The 22,108-nt window shown below is 46.6% G+C and overlaps 1 protein-coding gene across 2 annotated transcripts; it reads left to right on the top strand.

The window, feature by feature from the left end:
* The first annotated feature begins 2,638 nt into the window (after positions 1-2,638).
* Positions 2,639-21,318, top strand: GCNT4 (glucosaminyl (N-acetyl) transferase 4). 2 transcript variants are annotated; one of them, XM_075410702.1, is made up of 3 exons: positions 2,639-2,840; positions 16,683-16,745; positions 18,192-21,318. In XM_075410702.1, exon 3 carries the CDS (start codon positions 18,193-18,195, stop codon positions 19,558-19,560), a length of 1,368 nt encoding a protein of 455 aa, XP_075266817.1. In that variant the 5' UTR covers positions 2,639-2,840; positions 16,683-16,745; position 18,192; the 3' UTR covers positions 19,561-21,318. The 2 variants fall into 2 exon arrangements, with proteins under 2 accessions (XP_075266817.1, XP_009934721.1); XM_009936419.2 differs by lacking the exon at positions 16,683-16,745.
* The last annotated feature ends 790 nt before the right edge of the window (positions 21,319-22,108 follow it).

The following is a 22,108-nucleotide window of genomic DNA, read 5'->3' as shown; positions in this document are numbered from 1 at the left end:
CACTGGGGATACAGCAAAGCGGACCAGGTACTGAGAACCCCGTGTGTACCGGGTTCTGTAGATTTTGTGGATGATAACCTATACTGTGCATGCAATTTTCTGGCCTAATATGTGCAAATTACTCTAGTCAGTCAACAGACCATACATGGTCGTCTTAAAAATGCCTGCTTGGCTGAGATGAGATTTCTAAAATTCGTTAGAAGTAGGCCAGGTGAGCTGGGAAGAATTAACCAAAGGTAAAATTAAAAAAGCATAAAGGGTCAAAGCCATGTGCTGTCATTAGGTATAAAGAAACTGGTGAGTGCTCATGTATAGGATTCAGAGCAGGCCAGAAAATGTTGAAATGCTGGTTGAGAACAAACAGGCAAGTGCAGAAGTTGTTGATCACACATGAATCTTGTCAGCTTGGCAGCTGTTTAGCTTGGCCAGAAGTGGCTGAGGGCCTTAGCAGGTGTCCACAATGTACAGTATGATCTCAAGAAGCTTTGTGTCTACTAACAGGATGGAAACAGGGCATTTTCAGCAGAAAAAATTCCAGGAAAGGGCGATGCGGGGATTTTGGAAACGCGTCGGCTGTAGGTCAGAGCTAGAAGTGGAGCACTGGGAGGTGCTGATGTACCCGCTCACCCATGGGTCTTGGTGGTTGCTGTGTACCTATGTGACAAAGTGATGGCAGGCAGGAAGTGGGCAGGGAGCATGGGCTGTCCTGATGCCTGCTGGGGAAGCCAATTCAGTCTCGCTAACAGGTGATGCTTAAGAGGACTCTAGCAGGAGCTTACGGTGTTTGCGTAGCTGCTACAGCTGCAGAAAGGCATCAGGAGTCATGTGGTGACTCCAGCTTTTGAGGTCTCCCAGGAAATATTGATAAAGGAACCGAGAGACGCAGCAGATGAGTCATAAAAAGCTCGTTTCTGCAACATAAACTGCAGGGTGCCGAATCCAGCAAGGGAGATAAGCTTTGCGTAACGCTGTCAACAAGTCAAGCCTCATCAGACCTCTTGCTGAATAACTTAGACGTGAAGAAGGCTTCAGCAGGATTTGCAACATGACCAAGTGCGACGCACAGTTGTCCCTTCTGCCTTGAGCACAAGAGGGACAACTGTGAAGAAAGAGGCGTTCTCGGATCACACCATGGCCGGGCAGACGTGCCGTTAAGCAGATGGCAGGGTGCGTACCAGCCTGTCTGAGACCCACACGTCCCCGCGTTCTGCCCTGTTGTTGTCTAACTGCAGCGTGGCTTGCGTGGTGCCTCGGGAAGCTAGCCGCCGGCCCGGGCAGGTCTCCCTGGTGCTAATCAAAGACCTTTTATTTTTGGCGGTTGGCCTGTGTGCATTTTTGCGGTGCGTTGTGGTTTGATGGGGGTGTGGGATGGGGTGTGTGTGTCTTTCTGCATGCTTGCTTTTCAAAGAAGGAAAAGTCATCACCCTAAATGTTATGCAAAAATGCACAACTTTCTGCAGACCTTTTCCAATTTTGCATGAGCTGGGAGCTTTTTGTCTCACAGGAAGTTCCCATAATCTCTGTATTTCTGTGTTCTTGATTTTTTTATCGGTTACTAACATTTGATACCATTGCCCACTGTACCGCCCTCCATCACACTGAAAAGCGGTAAAGTTGACCCAGCTACTGTCATGCAGCAGCACGTCTTGTGCATACAGGGAGTGCCAAATAATTAAGCGGGGAATTTGCAAACTGTTGTGGCTGTATGAATTCACTGTGCTGGGCCCATCGAGGTAAGGCAGGACTGCAGGATCCCATGGATCTCCAGCGCCAGACCTCTCTTTGGAGCTTATGAGATTCAGCCTGCTCCTCCCATGGTGGAGAATGGTGCAAATGATAAGCACCATGGTACAGAGACGTGCAGGTTAGAAGTCCATGTGAGCTGGAAGGCTGATGATGAAGAGGGGGCTGGTGTGCACAGTGCTTTGGTTGAAATGCGGATGGAGAGGAGGAGAATGCTACGTGTGCCTTAGGAGTACTGCTCCTGTGCATTGCTCAAGGGAAAATACTGCACTGTTTGTTTGTGGTACATGCATATAGGACAATGTTTAGTTCCTCAGATGTATTTGTGACCGTTACATACGCAAAGCTTAGGTATAGTAGCACAAATATGTATTTCTAGCTATATAAGAGACATTGTATTCCATAGGCAGTACTTATGTAGAAGTGAACTTGCAATGCAGATTGTGGTACCTAAACAGAGTTTCAGAAAGTGTCACCAGGTCTGTGGGGGTGATACCAATTGCCCAAATTTCTGGCCTTGGCTCGGTGGCAGAGCTATTTTATCTGGGGAGTATACAAGGCCTCTGAGAGCTGAAGTCTCAGTACCTGAAGTATGGTGCAAGTCTTGAACTTGGTGAGGCTTTTGACAGACTTGTCACATCTGGGTACTTTCTTGCCTCTCCCCAAGTCCTTCTCCTTCCCATAGAAGGAAATTAGGTTCCTTTGATGTCATATGTTCTTTTCATGGTGTTTTTTCCCCCATCTTCTTGGTGCTTAGAAATGCTATGTGAATAAACAAAAGTATGTATGCATATTATACAGATAATGGCTTCTACAGCTTATCACATAAAGCCTCCATGCTCACTGTTTTTCAGCTAACATTTTACATTTTTCTTTCTTAATCTTTGCAGCAATAATGTTGTCCCTGCTGCTTCTTTACATCCGACTCCACACGCGCTTAAAACACCGATAAAGCCGAAGGCTGCAGGCACCGACAGGATGGAGCAGACACTGGGACTTTGCTCAGCCACCGAGCCAGCCGTGCCCATGTCGATCTTTGGGGACAGAGCGTCCTGAAGAGCTCCGCAAGGGTAAGAGACCACAGCAAAGCCTGGGAGGTAGGTCTGCAGCTCTCCTTGAAATGTGATCTTGCTGATGTGACAAGCTGTGACTTTGGCCGTGAAGGCTTTGGCATGGGGGGAATTGACTCGAAGTGTGATTCACAGCAGGGGCTTGCGGGCAAGAGTCTGCAAGCAGCTTGGTGGAGAGGTGAAGGAAACGGAGAAATGTTTTGAGCTGTTAATGGGAGCTTTTCTGCAGTGCAGTGCAGTTTCTGCTGCCTCGCTGTCTAACAGGAAATTTCCACCCTCTTTTACGGTGCTGCTCTTTGCCAATGTACACAAGTTCTGGCCCTTTGGGTCTGATTTTTATGTAATGTGGTATTTTGGGGGTAAAGGTTAACCCTTTCTCCACCATCATAGCAGTAATATTTTAAACTCTTATAGGAGTTGGAGCGAAGGTGTTAAACTCTAGATTGCCCCAGTTTTGAAGTGAGTAAACTCTTTTTACCAGGGTTTTGGTTTTCAAAAAATAATTAATTAATTACTTTTCTTTTGGTTTTATCTTGACTCCTACCTTTAAGGTGCATTAAGTCCTTGGCAACCTGGATACTCCCATCTCTTAAAGTCAGAGAATTTAAATACTCAATGTATAAGCAATCAGGCTTGAGAATTTCCATGGCCAGCTGTCCCTGGGATTTCTAAATGCTTCCTTGCTTTAAGAGGACTGCAAATCCTCAGACTGGCAGGCCAGAATAGCTTGGGATGTACCAACGGATTCGCCAGCAGATTTTTCTTTTCAGGCCTCCACCAGCACAGCTTCCAATGAAAGTTATTGTAAAGTGGTTCAGATTAGTTGGAGATGCAGAGGTTCACTTCTCTCACGTGCTGCTGTCTTCTTGCGTGACCATGCAGAAGTCGCTTACCTCTTTTCCTGGCCAGAGAGCAGAGACACAGACTTTGTTCACCTTGACATATCTTTGGGCCATGGCTGTGCGTGAATTAATGTTAGATATTTTACTGAGATTATGGGCATCACTGATACACTGGAGGCAACTAGAACAGAGCATCCAGCCTTTCCTAAAGAACGTATGGAGAGTGGCAGACAGGCAAGCAAAATGACTTGCTGTCAGCACAGCAGGTTCTGTTAGGAAAAACAGGTCTGTGTACTCTGTGCAATGAAGAGTCTTCATGTTTAGTGCTGGGACGAAGTCGTACGTGATACCCATAACTGCCAAATCTTTGCAGATCCTTTTTCCCATGTATCTAGTGAGAAGCTGTCTTTCGTCTTCCAGAAGCATAAAACAGGCTGTGGTAAACTGTGGATTTTTTTGTTGTTGTTTTTCCTTGGGGCACTGTGTTGCTTTCAGTCTTCAGGGTCTTAAAATCGACAGGCTTATAATTTAGTTAGGCTTAGGTCTAAAAGTAATGGTGCATTTTTCCAAATCTTGAACCTCACAATTAGCAGTCGATCAGGCAGTGTGTAAGTAGTTGTAGTTACCTAGCTCTGCGGTTGTCTGTCATTTAGAGGAAAGCTAAGTATTACATCAGGCAGGCCAGAACAAGTGGTTGAGCTGTGTGGAACGGGGCTGGTAGTGGGTGCTGCTGTGTTACAGGGGTGTAGGCTGAGTCTCCAGTGCAGGGAAAGTGGGTGGACAGCCAGGTAAACTCGATAGAATCAGCTGATCTAGATCTAATGCCAATAAAAAGTACTCCTACAAAAGCTCTGTGATCCCTATCAATGATACTTTCGCGATGGAAACAATCAGCTAGCAGCAGTAAATACTAGCACATGAATAAATTCACTTCCCCAGTTAGCAGCATTGAATAATCAAGTAGAGTTTAAAAGTTTAATTCAGCCAGAAGACAGTTTACTAAAATAATTTAAAATAAATCGCTTAGCAAAGCACATGATTACTTTTCTCCTTCCCCAGCTTCCCAGGAACATCATCCCCTACACCTTCCCCAGAGACCCACCAAGTGACTTGATTTGTGTAGAGTAGAGGGAAAACCAGAAGGAGCTGACTGCTGCTTTCTGCAGAGTTGGCCATGCAAAACTCGACCAAGTTTGCATTGCTGTGGGATAGGGTGTGTATTAAGCAAACAGAGATATTTTATCAGGGGGAATTTTTCCCACAGTGTTTTTGCCTGGAGGAGAGGGAATTGTTCCCCGTGGTTCCTGCTGTTACATGGTAATGTGTTGGTTGCTGAAAGACACTGTGACCTGGTTTACCAGAAGAGGTGTAGACACTGGTTTTGCCTCGGATGCCTTTGAGGGATGGGGGAAGTAGCAAGTCAGAGACAGTGCCTGTTTTGCTGCTCTGTTTGATTTTGTTGATGTTAACGCTACCTGCATGAAAGCCCTTGCCCTCATTGGTTGCTCTCTCCATTCTCCTCTTTCATCATTTCCCATCCTCTGTTCTGCCGCTCCTACTCTTCTCAGCACCCCTTCCTTTTAATTTTTTTTAACCTAAGTGATAAGCAAGGAGCCTGGTCTGTACTGTGTGTCAGCAGAAGGGCTTCTGCACAAGAGAGAGAACAACATGGTGAGGTAGGAGGACTCCTGCCCTCCTGCATCCACTCTCTCCGTTTCCTCTCCTTCCACAGACTTACATTCAGACTTCACCTTTTGACTTAATTCTTGCTCTGTGGCAAGCACAAAAGCAGGTTGCCCCATGACAGCATTTGTAGCAAGTACTGTGTATTTCATATCCACTGAGGAGAGAGCACTGCCTACTCACAGCTTGAATTTTCCAAGAATCCTTATTCTGGTAGCACCCAACGTGTCTTGCCACTCCATGCTCTGGGTTAACCACTCCCAAGCCGATGTGATGACAGATAAAGAGGTTCCCACCAGCTGGCCATCTGGCATGACACTGAAAATCGTTTCTGGCATCTGTAGACAACTGTAGAGAGTCACAGACCTCTCTGATGGGTAATGCTGAACTAGACATGAAATAGTATAAATTTGATAAGGGTACGTGTTAAGGGAGATCGTGGCTTTTGTTTTTCTGTAGCTCAGTATAGTTGGTGGTTGAGCTTGGACTTTCGCTTACCTACTGAACAGGTCCTACAGGAATGACTGGCAGGGGGGGCAGTGGACATTGGCTGACACTTACCTTGTGCTCCTCAGGGAAATTGTGATGCATTGGCTGTTGCAGGCAAACAGGTTACAATCTTCCTTGGGTAGCCCTGCCTGCGTGTCCTGCTGCTGACTCTGTTGCTTGCAGCACTGTCTGGAGCACCTTTCCCTCTCTGCGGGGCCAGCTGACCCTGAACAGAGATTCCTCCAGCCTCCCGGGACAAAACCCAACCTCCAAAGGCAGATTTTCATCATTCTGCCTGCCGGAAGGCTTCTGGTGCATCATGGCCTCACCAGGCTCTGGGTTCCTGTGATGGACCCGGGTGGTTCACAACAGCTCCACCCTGCAGGCAGCATCCAGCGAGCTTATGGGCTCTGGAGATCCACCTGGCAGCTTCTGCCTTTAATCACTGAAGCAGTTGTATTTAGTGGAGCACAAGCTATATTAGAAAAGATGCAATGAGGAAAGGGAATGAAGTGCTGGGGAGTTGCAAAATTCCTTTTAGTCTCAAACAAAGCGGTTGACAAGCTGTTAATAGATCAGTGTGATCTGAATACCGACAAACTGGGAGCACCTCTACAGTGCATAGGAAAGGCTGGAAGAAGACCACAGATTTTGATGAGGCCAATGACACATTTGCCCTTTTTGGACCAGTTAAAACAAACTCTTAATGGAGTACTTTTTAGTTACGAACGGTCTCCATCAATAGTCGCTTTCCTGAACCTTCACAGTTTTTCGTGGTTGAGTTTGTCCCGTGTGAGTTTTTGCTAGATGGGGAGAAAGAGAAAAGAGTAGATGTTAAACTGTAAATATCCACAGGTCTTTGGCTTTTGACTTAAAGAAAAATTACCTTTAAAAGGAACAGCTTTTTGGAAACTTTGTTTCCAAGAAGGCTGTTTCCAGTAGCCATAGACCAGTTGTTTGTAAAACAGGAACAGAGACTTCTGGAGGGGCTGGGGCTGTTTCTTGAGTGCCAGGGGGGTCCGCTGTCTTTTTTACCGCAAGGCAGTCAGTTTTCATGTTTTCCGATGCAAGAGGTGGTTGACTGTGCGGACTGCAGGTGAGACTTGCCATGCAGAGCAAGAGGAGCGTTGTGAGAGTTGGTAATCTGTTGCTGCTCAGGGTAAAGGGAGCTGCAGGCTCCTCCTGTGTGAGAATGACACTGGCATTGCTGAGCTGCACAGACTGGGAGCCGCTGTTACTCCATGTATGCGGGGTTTATGGAAACAGCAGAAATAGTAGTGTGAGGAGCAGCAGTAAAGCCCTGGGCTTTCTCAGGAACTGGGCTTTCTGTATGTAAATCATTAGGGCCTTAATAAAGTGGAAACACGCCTTCAGAGAGGCAGCGCGAGCCCAAAGCCTGCCAGTTTCTCTGTGCTGCTGAAGGCACCCTGTTTGTTTCTTTGGGTTGCTTGAAGCCCTCATTAACCCTTTATAGATGGGTGGCCTCAAAGAGGGCTGAAGCTACCGTAACCCTGGTGGACATCAGCCACTGGAGGTCAGCCAGAGCTGGAGATCAGTCCCTTGGGCCGGCTCAGGCGCACGCTGACCAGAGCAGCTTCTAGGCTGGCTTTTCTCCGCCAGTCCTGAGCAGGGCTCTGCGGTGGAGGAGTTGCTGGCATGTCACTGGCAAAGGATCAGGGTTGGACACAGCGCTGCTGACCCCCAAGCGCTTCACGCCAGGGGTGCACCAAGGCTGCACCACTGCCAGCGGAGCTGGCAGAGCTGGCAAAAAAGTTGGGCTTCTGTCCTGGCTCCTGTTTTTTGGGGCAGTGGCTTTCCTGGGGATGCCTCATGTAGCCTGTCTCACAGCCCATGCTCTGGGACGAATTAATGGTCCTTTGCTGCTCCTTGTATCTTTCCACCGGCTGTGGAAGGACCTCAGATGTGTAATTTGGCAAGTATTGGGCAAGGTGAGTCTCACGTGTGCGGTACAGTGACCAAGATACAGCACAGGTTCTCTGCCAGTTTTTTTCAAGGCCAAATCGAGAAGTGCACATTAACTTCTGGTCCCTGCCAAGAAATGTTTCTAGATGTTCTAGCTGTTATGGGACAACCCCAAGCAGTCCAGGGGAAATATTCCTGCCCACAGCAGGGTGTAGGACTAGATGACCTTGAAAAGTCCCTTCTGATCCAAACTGTGGTGTGATTGTATGAAATAATGCACAACAGTGTGATTATATGGTTTCTCAGTAGCAGTGGTGCTTTAAACATGCCTTTACTCTGAAGGAATGGGTACGCACCTTGTAAAAAATGCCATTGCCAATAAATTAATTTGTGTGTTTGCAGGAGGCTCTTCAGAGCAGAAATTTGGACCACCATATCTCATATAATATACAGGCTCAGCCAGCTAATATCCAGCTGTTCTGTTCCTCCAACACACAGCATCAGCAGCTCCTATTTTTCTTTCCAGGGCTGTGAGCTTACACAGAGGTGGGCATGACTTCTCCCCACTCCTCTTTGTGTATGTGTGGTGTGCTTCGCTCTGGGGAAGAGATGCTGGGCTGGTAGGAGGTATCCTATGCTACCCTACATACGCAGTTCACCTGCTGAACCATGACGTTTTATTTGTCTGCATAGCACCGAGAAGACACAACTGTTTCAAAGGTCCTCTTTTGCAGTGATTGTTTTAATACAGTGAAACTGCAGGTAGGCATGCTCAAAGCTAATTTAAATCTAGCTTACAATGATTGGTGTTGTTTCTGCAGCTTCTTAGATGTTTGATGCTACAGAACTATAAATAATACAAATTAAATAACACAGAAGAATTACAAGCTTCTCTTTCAGTGACCTTGCTACTTCCGTGATAGTGCACAGTGGCCTTTGCCAGCGTGTTTAGATCAGAATGTGACAAAAATTACACAGTGTTCAAGTGAAACTGTAGAAGAGTTTTTTAGGCAGGCAGATCATCACTCTCTCTTAGGCTCTGCCTTGGAGGCCAGGATCGCCACAGCTACTCTTCACAAATTTTAACAGAAGAGAGTGATGCAACGTCTTTTATTATGAAAAATGCAAATGAAGAAACAAACATTGCTCTAATCCAGCTTAGTTTTGGTGAAGCAAAAAGGCTAAACTGCAAAGCAAGACAAAACGTGGATTTTTGCCATCTTTGATATTTTGTTCCCATTTGAAATTGGGTATAGTTTAGAACTTTTTTCAGTTCATTCTAAATAAAGAAGGTCCTGAAATAGGGAATGTTTATTCTGAGTGTGAAAGAAATATATTGACTTGAGGCAACGCAGTTGGTTTTGGGAATGTCAGTGAAATGCAAAAGCACCTGGTTATTCACATGGCTGACAGAGCGGGATGTCTGGAATTTTCCGACCAGGTTGCAAGTGGTGTTAGCAGTACACCTTACCCTTGCTTAACCCTTCTCATGGACCACCTTTTAAATTTCAGTATCACAAAAGGCACTCTAGAGCCTTCCTGTCAGTCAGAAGAGTTGTAATTAACGCCTGTGGTTTGTGAGTGGGAGCTTTTAGCTGGACTGCTCCCAAGCCACCGTGCTGCGCTCCCACCTGAAGCCTGAGCACCTGCGGAGAGGATTTCCTCATCCTCCCAATGACTTCACTGATTTTTGTTTCGTGATTGAATCCTGAGTGGTGTGCACGGCTTTATGGACAAAGAAGCCTTCGACACAGCAGGCTTCACAGCCGAGGCCATGCTCTGTGAGAGGCTAAGAGCTGCAGTTAGTGCTTAGGGGATGGATGCTTGCCTGCTGAATGTGAGCAGCAGCTGTGAAGGGAGAGTCACTTTCCACATTTTTTTTAAAGTTTTTTGTGTGTCTTGCATTATGGTGCTAGCCACAAGGGAAACACAGATTTCTCCAGTGGAAATCTGCAGGTGAATTGCTGTTGATTAAGCTTTGACATAACAAACTGATAGTGGGTCTGTTAAGAAGACTGATACAAGTGTGGGAATTTGTTATTGGCCAGCGTGGAGAGGGTAAAATCTGGAAGGTTTAGCAAAAGAGTGGTGAGGAGAGGAGGATTTTCCTGGGAGCTGTCGTTTGTGAAGGGGCTGTGTAACTCGGGGAGGATCTGGACAGAAGTCCCACGGCTGGTGAAGACCCGGGGCTCCTGCCCTCCTCGAGTGCTTGGCCATGCAAACTCGCCGCCACTCTTGTTCACAGGAGTTGGGGTGACTCCTGGAGGGATGGGGTGGGGTAGGGCAGGCGTAGGAGAAAGTCACTGGCTGGCGGCTGCGTTCCCATGCTGAATCCTTCCCCATCCTCAGCATGCAAGAGCAGAGTCCGAGCGCCCAGGCTGCGCCAGGGTCAGCATGGGAGGAGTGGGATGCTGCAGGTGTTGCTTCCTTCCGACGGAGAGGCACCTGATCGGATACACGTGTGACATGCTGCAGCCTTTGCTCACAACAGATCCAGGCTAGCCGTGTCCCAGAGACATGCTTAGGGAAGTCCACAGGGTAAGTGCCTGGTGGTGTGTAGAAAAGTTATGAGTCAGCAGAGCTAGAATTAGAATTGTTTTCATACTTTTTCTTTTTCCTTCCCAAAAGAATCGTAAAAGCAGGCTTTAATTTACCTTTAATTAACCTTTCCTTTGATTTCACCTTGAAAGCATTTAACATTTTAAGCAATTACAGTCTCTCAGTAGAAATTCGACATTTCTGTGTTGTTACAGTAATCTGTATTGTAAAAGTCAAGAGAAATAACCACTGGCTCTTACAGGTATACTTTACTTTTACCTCCATGACAGTGTTCCAGTACGAACTTGGGTGATTTACCCAAGCAGGATGCCTGTGGGCGGTGTACAGGAGCAAAGAGGTGGTGGAGTTGCTCTGTATGTGAGGGAGCAACTGGAATGCATTGAGCTTTGCCTGGGAGTAGTTGAGATCTCATGGTTTGAATTAAGGGACAGGCTCATATGGGTGATGTTATTGTGGGTGTGTGCTACAGGGCACCTGACCAGGAGGAGGAAGTTGATGAGGCCTTCTACAGGCAGCTGAAAGTAGCCTCACAGTCAGAGGCCCTGGTTCAAATGGGGGACTTCAACCACCCTGACATCAGCTAGGAAGACCACATAGCTAGGCAGGTGCAATCCAAGAGGTTCCTGCAGAGCATCGATGATAACTTTCTGATGCAAGTGGTGGAGGAACCAACAAGGAAAGGCGCTCTGCTGGACCTTGTACTAACAAACAAGGAGGGACTGGTGGAGGATGTGAAGGCTGGAGGCAGACTCGGCTGCAGTGACCATGAAATGGTGGAATTCAGCATCCTGCATGGAGGAAGCAGGGTGATAAGTAGGATCAAAATCTTGGACCTCAGGAGGACTAACTTTGCCCTCTCCAAGGAGCTACTGGGAGGAATCCCGTGGGCCAGGGCTCTCGAAGGCAGGGGGGTCCATGAGTGCTGGTTGCTGTTTAAACATCACTTCCTCCACGTTCAGGAGCGGTGCATCCCCCTGAGAAAGAAATGGAGGAAAGGAGGCAGGAGACCTGCATGGATGAGCAAGGAGCTTCTGGCAGAGCTTAGGTGGAAGAGAAAGGTCCATGGAAATTGGAAAGAGGGGTAGGCCACTTGGGAAGAGTACAGAAATGTGGTCAGAGCATGCAGGGATGCGACGAGGAAGGCCAAGACCCACCTGGAATTGAAGCTGGCAAGGGATGTCAAAAACAACAAGAAGGGCTTCTTCAACTACATCAGCAGCAAAAGGAAGGCTAGTGACAATGTGGGGCCGCTGCTGAATGAGGCAGGTGTCCTGGTGGCGGAGGATGCAGAGAAGGCCTTCTGAATACTGAATATACTGAATGCCTTCTTTGCTTCAGTCTTCAGTGCCAAGGCAGGCCCTCAGGAAACCCTGGACCTGGAGGTGAGAGAGGAAGCCTACAGAGAGGATGACCTTCCCTTGGTCGAGGAGGAACTGCATGAGGGATCGCTTAAGTGATCTGGATGTCCACAAATCCATGGGCCCCGATGGATTACACCCACGAGTGCTGAGAGAGCTGGCGGATGTCATTGCTGAGCCACTCTCCATCATCTTTGAGAGGTCCTGGAGGACAGGAGAGGTGCCCGAGGACTGGCGAAAAGCCAGTGTCACTCCGATCTTCAAAAAGGGCAAGAAAGAGGACCCAGGGAACTACACCCCTGTCAGCCTCACCTCCATCCCGGGAAAGGTGATGGAGCAGCTCATCCTGGTGGTCATCATCAAGCAAGTGGAGGAAAAGAAGTTTATCAGGAGTAGTCAGCATGGATTCATCAAGGGGAAATCATGCCTGACCAATCTGATAGCTTTCTACGATGGCATGACTGGCTGGGTAGATGAGGGGAGAGCCGTGGATGTTGTCTACCTCGACTTCAGCAAGGCTTTCAACACTGTCTCCCAAAACATCCTCCTAGGGAAGCTCAGGAAGTGTGGGTTGGATGAGTGGTCCGTGAAGTGGATTGAGAACTGGCTGAATGGCAGAACTCAGAGGGCTGTCATCAGTGGCTCTGAGTCTAGTTGGAGGCTGGTAACTATTGGTGTCCCCCAGGGGTCAGTACTGGGCCCAGCCTTGTTCAACTTCTTCATCAGTGACCTGGATGAAGAGTTAGAATGTACCCTCAGCAAGTTTGCTGACGACACCAAACTGGGAGGTGTGGTAGATACACCAGAAGGCTGTGCTGCCATTCAGCGTGAGCTGGATAGGCTGGAAAGCTGGGCAGAGAGGAACCTGATGACGTTCAACAAAGGCAAATGCAGGGTCCTGCACCTGAGGAGGAACAACCCCATGCATCAGTACAGGCTTGGGGTAGACCTGCTGGAGAGCAGCTCTGCGGAGAGGGACCTGGGAGTGCTGGTGGACGACAGGTTGACCATGAGCCAGCAGTGTGCCCTGGCTGCCAAGAAGGGCAGTGGGATCCTGGGGTGCATCAAGAGGAGTGTGGCCAGGAGGTCGAGGGAGGTTCTCCTCGCCCTCTACACTGCCCTAATGAGGCCCCATCTGGAGTACTGTGTCCAGTTCTGGGCTCCCCAGTTCCAGAAAGGTGAGGAACTACTGGAGAGAGTCCAGCAGAGGACTACGAGGATGATGAGGGGACTGGAGCATCTCTCCTATGAGGAGAGGCTGAGGGAGCTGGGCTTGTTCAGCCTGAAGAAGAGAAGGCTGTGAGGGGACCTTATAAATGCTTACAAATATCTGAAGGGTGGGTGTCAGGAGGATGGGGCCAAGCTCTTTTTCAGTAGTGCCCAGCGACAGGACAAAGGGCAATGGGCACAAACTGAAGCAGAGGAAGTTCCGTCTGAACATGAGGAGGAACTTCTTCCCTCTGAGGGTGACGGAGCACTGGCACAGGCTGCCCAGGGAGGTGGTGGAGTCTCCTTCTCTGGAGATATTCAAGACCCACCTGGACAAGGTCCTGTGCAGCCTGCTGTAGGTGACCCTGCTTTGGCAGGAGGGTTGGACTAGATGACCCACAGAGGTCCCTTCCAACCCCTACCGTTCTGTGATTCTGTGAAGTGCTGCTCTCTGTGTTTGCACTGTGCCCACTGTAGGGTTTTGCACACTTTTGGGTACTCTGCAGCTTCACTGGCTGTTGATTTACATTTACAGATTGCCAGAACAAGATTCAGTAGTTTAGAAGCAGGAGCAACAATTCTTCTCAGGAAGGTAAACTTCTGCACATCTGGCTTATAGCAGCTGGGAGTGACGAATGAGGCAACAAATATTTACAGATATTCTCCTCTGATCAGACCACATCTCACTTCCCCAAAACTTTGCTGTGTTACCCAAAATTTATCTGTGAATGTCTATAGACAAATATGTGTTATTTATTCTGTTCTTATTTCCGTTTTCTCTCTCTCTTCTCCAGTACCTGCAAGTCAGTAGTAACCAAGGTCTCATTCTAGTGCATTTCTGTCCTGTGCATTTTCTAGCACGTTTTTGCCTACAGCTTGGCCTTCCTCCCCAGCACTTCCTTTAACTGCCCATAGGTTATTTATGAACTTTCAGTACACAGGGGAGAAAGCTTATCTTTTGGTTTTATGGGTTTTATACGGGTTTTACAGGGTTTTATGAGTGTTGTGTGAGCCACAGGAGAGCTGCAGAATTCTTAAAGATGAGACGAGCGCACTGGATTGAAGCATGGAGGAAGGAGTGGAACTCCACTGCCTGCTTTCGGAATGCCATGTATTTTCTGTTTCTTCTGCAGGCCCAGCATCATTGCCTTAGGCAGATACAGACAGCTGAGCCTGGCTGGAGAGCACCTTGGAAGTGAGGACTGAGAGTTTTAATTTAAGAGCAGCATGGCACAGCCTTTGCCCAGTCCTCTGAGGAGGGTTTATTCTGCCTACTGAGGCCAACACAGTGTTCAGTGTGCGGAAGGACTTGATTTGCAGCTGAACTTTTTCAGGAGGGTGTGAAATTCACTCACCGCCTTGTTCCTCCTTTTGTATCATTGTGCAGCTTGCGCAGTTGCAAAAAGCAAATGATTTTAAGTGTGTGAAGGTGTAAAGCTGCCCAAAGCAGCTTCTTACAGGGAGGAAAATACAAAAAAAAAAGGCACTGAAATACACCAGTGTAAGCCCTGGCCATTTTCTGGGTAGGATACAAGTATTGCCGTCACGGATCTAGCTAGCAACCCCTCTTCTGGTCCAGCAGCAGATAAAAGCAGATTCAGAGAACAGAGAAATGGTCACCAGAAAGGTTTTATTGGTAAAAATTTCCTGTCAGAAGTCTTGGCAACTCGTAATTGCCTGATCTTGTGCTCTAGGGAATTTAGCTTTGCATCCATATTTTTGTATTGGTGAAGGTAACACTGGAAACTCTCAACAGCCAGCCAATTGCCTAATTCCTTCTTGAATCCTTCTGAGGTCATGGTCTTTCAGGTACCTTACGACAGGCTGTAATTATGTGTTGTGTAAGAACATGCGTTTTGTTACACAACACAACTGTGTTTCCTTTGTATTTGTTGCATGTCTGTTTTCTTTGAACATCCCTTGTTTTACAGATGCAAAGAATAAATAAAAACACCCATTTACCTTCTCTGAATTATTCAGTACTTTGTGTCCCAGCCAGTAAGTGCCCTGACCAGGTTAGACGATGTGTATGTGTGTGTATAGACCAGCTGTGCAATGTGTGTTGGTCACAACATTAGATCAGTCTCCACTAATTTCTTTGGGAATCTTCTCGCATGTAGAAGAGAAAGTGCAGACATTTTACAAAACAAGGCAAGATGGCAATGCCAATCTCCCTTCCTAGTATAAAATCTTTGTGGAAAAGATGAAACTCTGATCCTTTGTATAGTACGGTAGCACCCGAGAAATAAATACTCATGAGCAAGATAACCAGGGGAAGCATCTGGTTGGGTAGGTGCTTCAGGTAGCTCTAGGTGCCTGTTCCCATCAGCCATGTGTCACTTGTTCCCTCCTCCTCAGGAGAGGACTGCGTACACTGCTGTGTCTGAGTGGGGCTTCGAGTGCTGCATGTGGTAAGAAATAGAAGTTTTGCACTTGAATCAAAACCTGATGAGATTTGTGGTGGCCATGCTGTCCCCGAGGGATTTCATTGCATGGTCTTGCACTGTTCCTCAAGAAATCTCTGTCTTTTGCAGAAAATAACTTCATCCTGGTTAGAGGCAAATGATTTGTGCCTAAAGAGCAAAGCTGTTGCCCTTGTACTGATATAATGAGCCTGGCTGTGGAGTGCCTCGCTGGTAACATCAAGAATGTGAATTTAATGTGATAAGCATGGAGCAGGAGGGACAGCGGGATATTGGTAGTCGTGAACCGCACTGCTGGAGAGAGATTAGAGTGCTGAAGAGTGGTTGGGGTCACACGTGGCCTGATTCTGTCTGGACCACTGTGGTGACGGTAATATAGGTAAAAAAATAACAAAAACCAACCAACAAACAAACAGATGGGGCTTTGTATGTAATTGCAGGCTCCTGATGCTCTCATCTAACCGGATGCTTGCCACCGTCAGGGGGAGATCCTCCACAGACAAGGAGTTCACTGGAGGAGTTGAGATTTCTCACCAGTGCTCCTTAATTCCTTCCTCCACAAGGAATTTGAATGATTTCATCACAGCCTTCTGGATTTCTATGACCTCTTTGTATGGCAGTGCTGAGAAACATAGCTATGTTCAGGGAGCCAGGTGTGGATCTTTTGCTCATCAGCTGCAAAGATCGAGTCCTCAGTGCTGTCCAAGTGATTTCTTGCACATCCTGGTCTAACTCTGGACTGCACCAGGCTCCAGTGGTCTAGATCGGTAGTTTCAGGCAGCGAAGCATGGTGCAATGGCTTTTTTGTTGGTTTGCCTAGGAACAGAATGTTTGGTACTGGGTGGAAGCTGGCCAGGGCTACCATAAACAGCGGGGTTTTGGAGCAGTGGAGGATATGCTTTTTTCCCCCCTCCTTTTTCTTTGTCCAGGCTCCGTTTTGCCCTTTGAAGGAGGTAGATAGGAAGGGAAGGTTCCATCCCTGGATGACGCGATCCTTGTTCAGCCAGGAGTGGCATGCATTGTCCTTGGTATCCAAGGAGACCACCGGGCAGAGGCACGGCACAGGGTGGGCTGCACAGAGAGACTGCGCCACACAGGTGGTCTCCCTCCAGAGAAAAAACAAGGGCAGGTTAGCTGTGTTCTGCTTCCCAGGGCTTCCGTCACGTGGTTGGAAACCTATCTTTGGTTAGGAGCAGCTTTAGGGAGACTTTTCTCCAGGAACATAGGTTTAGGAGGGAAGTAGGTAAACGGGACACCTGGGTTAGACATTGAGTTGGGATTAGTTTAGAGAAGAAGTGAAGGAAAACACCTGCTGGGAAAGGGGGAAGGTGGATTTTTTGGCTTGTTGGGATGCTAGATCTGTGTTTTCTCTTCATTTGTTAGTGTACCTGGAGGCTGTTTGTAGCACCTGCAGAGAACTGCTGAGCTCAGGCTTCTACAAAACAGGTACATGTTGGCTTACCCTGCTCCCTTCCCCGATCTATACCTGGCACCCCCAGATGCACAGGGAAAGGGAAAGTCAGGGAGAACAGACTAACGAAGCAGTTCTGCCTTGACAGGCTGCGTTTTAACTGAAGCTTCAGCTTGCAAGACCTGGCATTGGTGGGAATGCTAAAGATGCCTAAGTTAGTCTTGCAGTAAGTGTTGCCTGCACACCTCAGTACTTGATTTTACACGCATATGTGGGATCTGCAGACATCTGAGCCACTTCTCGTGGCCCCACCATTTTACTTACTCTGCAGCATTCTGTAACAGCTCCTTCCCAAAAGAAAGCGTTGGGAGCTGTTCAATTTAGAGACAATGCAGAGCTTACTTTAAGCTAAGCGCAGCCAAGTTTAATGCTGCATCTGGATGTGGACTCTGGTCTTATGTTAATTCAGTGATAGCAATAACGCTGCTTGCACTCAGCTGGTAAAGCAAAGCTATGTGGAAAGCAGATCGCTGTGTTTAGCTTTTATTGTGGTAATATCTCAGTTGTTAAGTTGCTGCACAGGAATGTTATTAAATACCCTGCTGCATAAAAAGGGGCCATGTGTGTGTTTTTGCAGTCACATCTGAGGTTGTGTCATGCAGCAGAGAACAGGATAGACAAGCTATTGCTCACTACTACCCCTCCTGCCTTCAAAATGTTACATTATATACTCATTCCAGTGGATCAAAGTGCTGTCTCCATCCATATGTTTTTTCAGAGCAGATTAGCAGTATTTTGCAGAAGAAATCTGGACACAGGGAGGACTTCAGGCTTGTCAGACCCTGTTGGGAGAGAACAGGAAGGAAATTCATTTCCCCTTGGACATCTTCATGGGCCAGCCCCAGTGTTAGAGACAATGAGGATCCTCTGACTGAATTCTAAAGCTTTCAGTTTAATGCTTTATTTTTTTTTTACACACTAATACCTACCACTATGCACACATTCTTTGCAGACTCACAAGACATCCTCTTGCTGCTCCCATTGAATCTCCTGGAGTTACTCAGGAAAATAAACAATCTATCCTACTTATGTAGAGGACAGTCTTGTATCTGCCAATGCAGGGGCTGCTGTACTTCAGTTTCTGACTCCTAAGAAATTAAAAAAATGTTTGGAAAATAAACAGTGGGAGTCTTGTTGCAACACTCTTATTTAGCTGGAAATCATCTGAAATCTGGGTTGGTTTGTTGCCTTCAGTCAGCGAATTCAGGGGAACGAAATCTTTGCCTGTTATAGTGGTAGAGTCTGTCTCTGAATTAGCACGATGATCAAGAAGAAACTGCAGATTTCCTGTGCCCTGTCCTGCTAAGGTGGTATTTATGCTGTAGCCAGACCAGTGTGCACATGTCCTTGTTAGAAACTGGAACTGCCTCTTATGCTTTGTTCGTGCTTCAAAAAACCACTATGTCTCTGTTTTCTTGCAGAATGAAGAGACGAAAGTGTCCCTACAAATGTCCTGCACGAAGGAAGATCCTGATCCTGTGTGTTACAGGGTGGCTGATTGCACTGCTGAAGCTCCTCCATGTTGAAAGACACTTTTTTCCCTCTAAGGGCATTTATTTGGTTGAACACTTCTTGAGCACTTCTTTTTATGTTAGAAACAGGTATTCCTACCTTAGAAATGAGTTCCAGTATGAAATTAATTGTTCATCTATATATGAACAAGATCCCCATGAAATTGGCAAGACTTTAGAGATAAGAAGAAAAGAGATAATTGATTTAGCTGACGAAGACGTTGTAGCAATGACGAGTGATTGCCACATGTATCGTTCACTTAGGAAATACCACCTAAAACCTGTTTCTCCAGAGGAGGAGAGTTTTCCAATTGCCTATTCTTTGGTGGTTCACAAAGATGCGGTAATGGTAGAAAGGCTCATACATTCACTGTACAGTCATCAAAATATTTACTGTATCCATTATGACCAGAAAGCAGCAAAAGGTTTCAAATCTGCTATGAACAATCTAGCTAAATGTTTCCCCAATGTTTTCATTGCATCAAAATTGGAGACAGTGGACTATGCACACATTTCACGGCTGCAAGCAGATTTCAATTGTTTGTCTGATTTGATGGACTCTTCTGTTCCCTGGAAGTATGTTATTAATTTGTGTGGCCAAGATTTCCCTTTGAGGTCAAATTTCGAGTTGGTTGCTGAACTGAAGAAACTTGATGGAGGAAACATGCTGGAAACTATAAAGCCAAGCAGTAGCAAAAGAGAACGATTTACTTACCACTATGAACTTATGAAAGTGCCTTACGAATACATGCAAATGCCTGTAAAAACCAACGTTTCCAAGAATCCACCACCCCATAATATTGAGGTATTTGTAGGCAGTGCCTATTTTGTTTTAAGCCGAGCATTTATTCAATATACCCTTGAAAGCTCTCTTGCAAAAGATTTTTTCGAGTGGTCAAGGGATACATACTCTCCAGATGAACATTTCTGGGCCACTCTAGTACGTGTTCCTGGGGTCCCTGGGGAAGTTCCAAGGTCAGCCCAGGACATAACAGACCTACAAAGTAGAACTCGTCTGGTGAAATGGAATTATCTTGAATACCATTTGTATCCTCCCTGCACTGGCACCCACCTTCGCAGTGTCTGCATCTATGGGGCAGCAGAATTAAGATGGCTTCTGAATTATGGGCACTGGTTTGCCAATAAGTTTGACTCCAAAGTAGACCCTGTCCTGATAAAATGCTTGGCAGAAAAACTGGCAGAACAACAGAAAGAGTGGGTATATTTGTCCTCTGATAAATACTTTCTGCACATGAATTCTATCAATGCCTCGCTGTAGCAGCACTGTCTTCCCTGCTGTCGGTACTGTGTACTGTTATAGCACGGTGCCTGCAGTTCCTCTGCCTTGACCTGGTGCAGGATGCTAGGGAACGAGAAGTCCACTCTGCATAGAGTTCAGGGCCCCAGAAAGCCAGGTGCCTGGCCATTTATTTATGAAAAGTCATGCTTCTCTGCTTAACTGTTTTGTAACTTGCCACAATAATCCTGTCATTGTTCTTCAGGGTGATTCTGAGTGGGTGAGGTTTGTGTTTGGAGGCTCTGCTGTTGTCTGTCACAATGGAGTATTTCAGAAACATGTTTTACATCAAGTGTGTTTGTGTCTTTCCTAAGAAACTCCAACGTGTATGTCTGCCTGTCCCCTTTTCCTTCACTTTTTTCTTGAAGGTATGAAACAAAGACCTCTGTATCTGCTACCTCAGGAAAACTGGAAGTGCCCAGCTCACACACAAAACCAAGAGATCAGCATGGCACCAAATGAGCCGTATGGCCTCACCTGACGTCCCAAACTTCCCGTCTGTGGGAGCTAACAAAGATCTTTGCAACGTGAATATGACTGGATGATATAACGGAAGGAAGATCCTTAGATAGAGCATTGTCCATAGCATCGTTCTCTTCTCCCAGCTCATCTGGGCGATGCTTTTCCTTCTGTGAAGTGTGTGCTCAGGCACTGTGCCATGCCTGTGAAATTGGTGGTGGTTGACTGAAACAGAATTACGCGCTGTTATTCTGCAAAGGCAGTATACGAGTGTGCCCTAAGGGTAGTCTCTGCAGCCCCTTGGAATAGATATCCATGCCAAAAGAGCTTGGTCTTCATTTCTGTCTCTGCCAGCAGAAATATCCTCCTGTTACATCCCAGTCCTCTCGGGACAGTATTTCTACACACAGCAGACAACAAGTGCTGTTTCTAATTAGTGTTCAGCAATGTGGTGCTATGCTGAAATGCAAAATGTGCAGGGTCCAGCGGTACATAAGAATAACCATATTGCAGAAGTGAAGACGCTGTGTAGAAGTGTCTTTCTGTGCAAGCCTGGTGGCCTCGCACTGCCACGATCCCCAGCTGACGGGTGCCTGAGCACGCCCTGGTTCAGCTGTAGAGGGACTGTAGCCCAACAGCTCTGCTTTCCATGGCCCTCAGGCCTCCTGGTAGCGAAGCACACTACAGTGTGAGGGAAGCGTTCGTTAGCGCGAGGGTCTCTGCAAAATGTCTTGCAACTGGGAAATGCCCCTTGGCATTTTGGTGGGTTCTCTGGGACGTTGCTCTGTTGCAAGTTTGGTTTCGGTGGTTCCAGTGGACCCTGAGGCCTAGCTTGCTCCGTGCTGCTGTCATGTTTCTGCCCATCTGGCTTTTATTAAGGGGCCTATTTTCAAGAGTGACTTGGGGATATCTGGTCTTATCAATCCAAAAATTGCTGCAATAATGACTGTGTCCCATACCCATGAGAAATCTTTGATTCTTATTTGAGTTGAAAGAACCAAATAATTTTTTTACTTCAGTATTTGTTTATAAATTTAGTCATGGTCAAGTCACCTGTGGCTTAAGATTGGGTTTGAGAGTCTGGAGCCATGGGCCTTTTCCCCCGTTCGTGACACTGGTTTCCTATGAGACCTCAGACAGGTCATCAGAGTTTTCTGTTTCAGCTGTGAAACGGGAACAACAATGTTCTAGTATCTTGCTAAGCACTTAGAAACCCACAGGTGATATCTGGTGTGGGTTGGATGCACAGTACTAATTGCCTGTCAAGCTATTTATGAAGTCTGTGGACGCACAGGTCAAGTATATCTTTGATGTACTGTTTCTGAAATAAATAAGGATTATTTTTAAAGTGTGTGTTGCTTACTTCAGCGACTTGCCGTGTCTGCCCAGTGCTGTTCTGACTTGATGTGATTTCTGGACACTTTGTAGATCATGAAATATTGACAGAATTTACAGATTCATACATCTGTAATTGTATATAAGTTAGAGAGTTCTCACATGGAAAAAGGTCAAAAACAGAAAAGGATTTGGGGACCTCAGAGGGCCAAGCCTCAGCCTTCTGTACGCATAAACTGATGTTTAATGATTTTTTTTTTTAATTTTGTTAAAATAGCTTTATGTATGTATACACACACATCTCCATTTGTGTTTGAGTGGTTTGCTGTACCATAAATTTATAAACAAAATCCACCAGCACACTAAACTTCTGTAAAGAATTTTCATCAACATGCAACTTTGTGCTGCTGTAACTGAATTGGGTTGAATGATACCTGTAATTTAACTAGTTTGAAATAAGGCAGCTCCTGCTTCCTAGGCAGTGAAGAAATGGATGCGGAGATGGCACAGTATGAGGCAGCATCACCCATTACAGCAGTATGTTTGCCAGCTGGGGAAGTACAAGCTGTACAGACATAGTTACAACTTTATGAAGTGCAGATTTTCTAAGGAATTATAGGTATTTCTGTTTCTTGAAGGTATCTTTAAAGGCTATTCAAGCTTGTAGAAAGGCAGTTCACAAAAATCATAGTGTCGCTGAGGCTTGAAGATCATCTAGCCCAGCCTCCTGCTCCTG

Source organism: Opisthocomus hoazin, chromosome Z (assembly GCF_030867145.1).
Source record: "Opisthocomus hoazin isolate bOpiHoa1 chromosome Z, bOpiHoa1.hap1, whole genome shotgun sequence".
NCBI classification, from domain to species: Eukaryota; Metazoa; Chordata; class Aves; order Opisthocomiformes; family Opisthocomidae; genus Opisthocomus; species Opisthocomus hoazin.
The sequence above is the reverse complement of the archived record's forward strand: the minus strand, read 5'-3'. Positions and strand labels throughout refer to the sequence as shown.

Bases quoted from the DNA above. Each gene is read 5' to 3' on its own strand.
- GCNT4 (XM_009936419.2), top strand. From the start codon at position 18,193: ATGAAGAGACGAAAGTGTCCCTACAAATGTCCTGCACGAAGGAAGATC.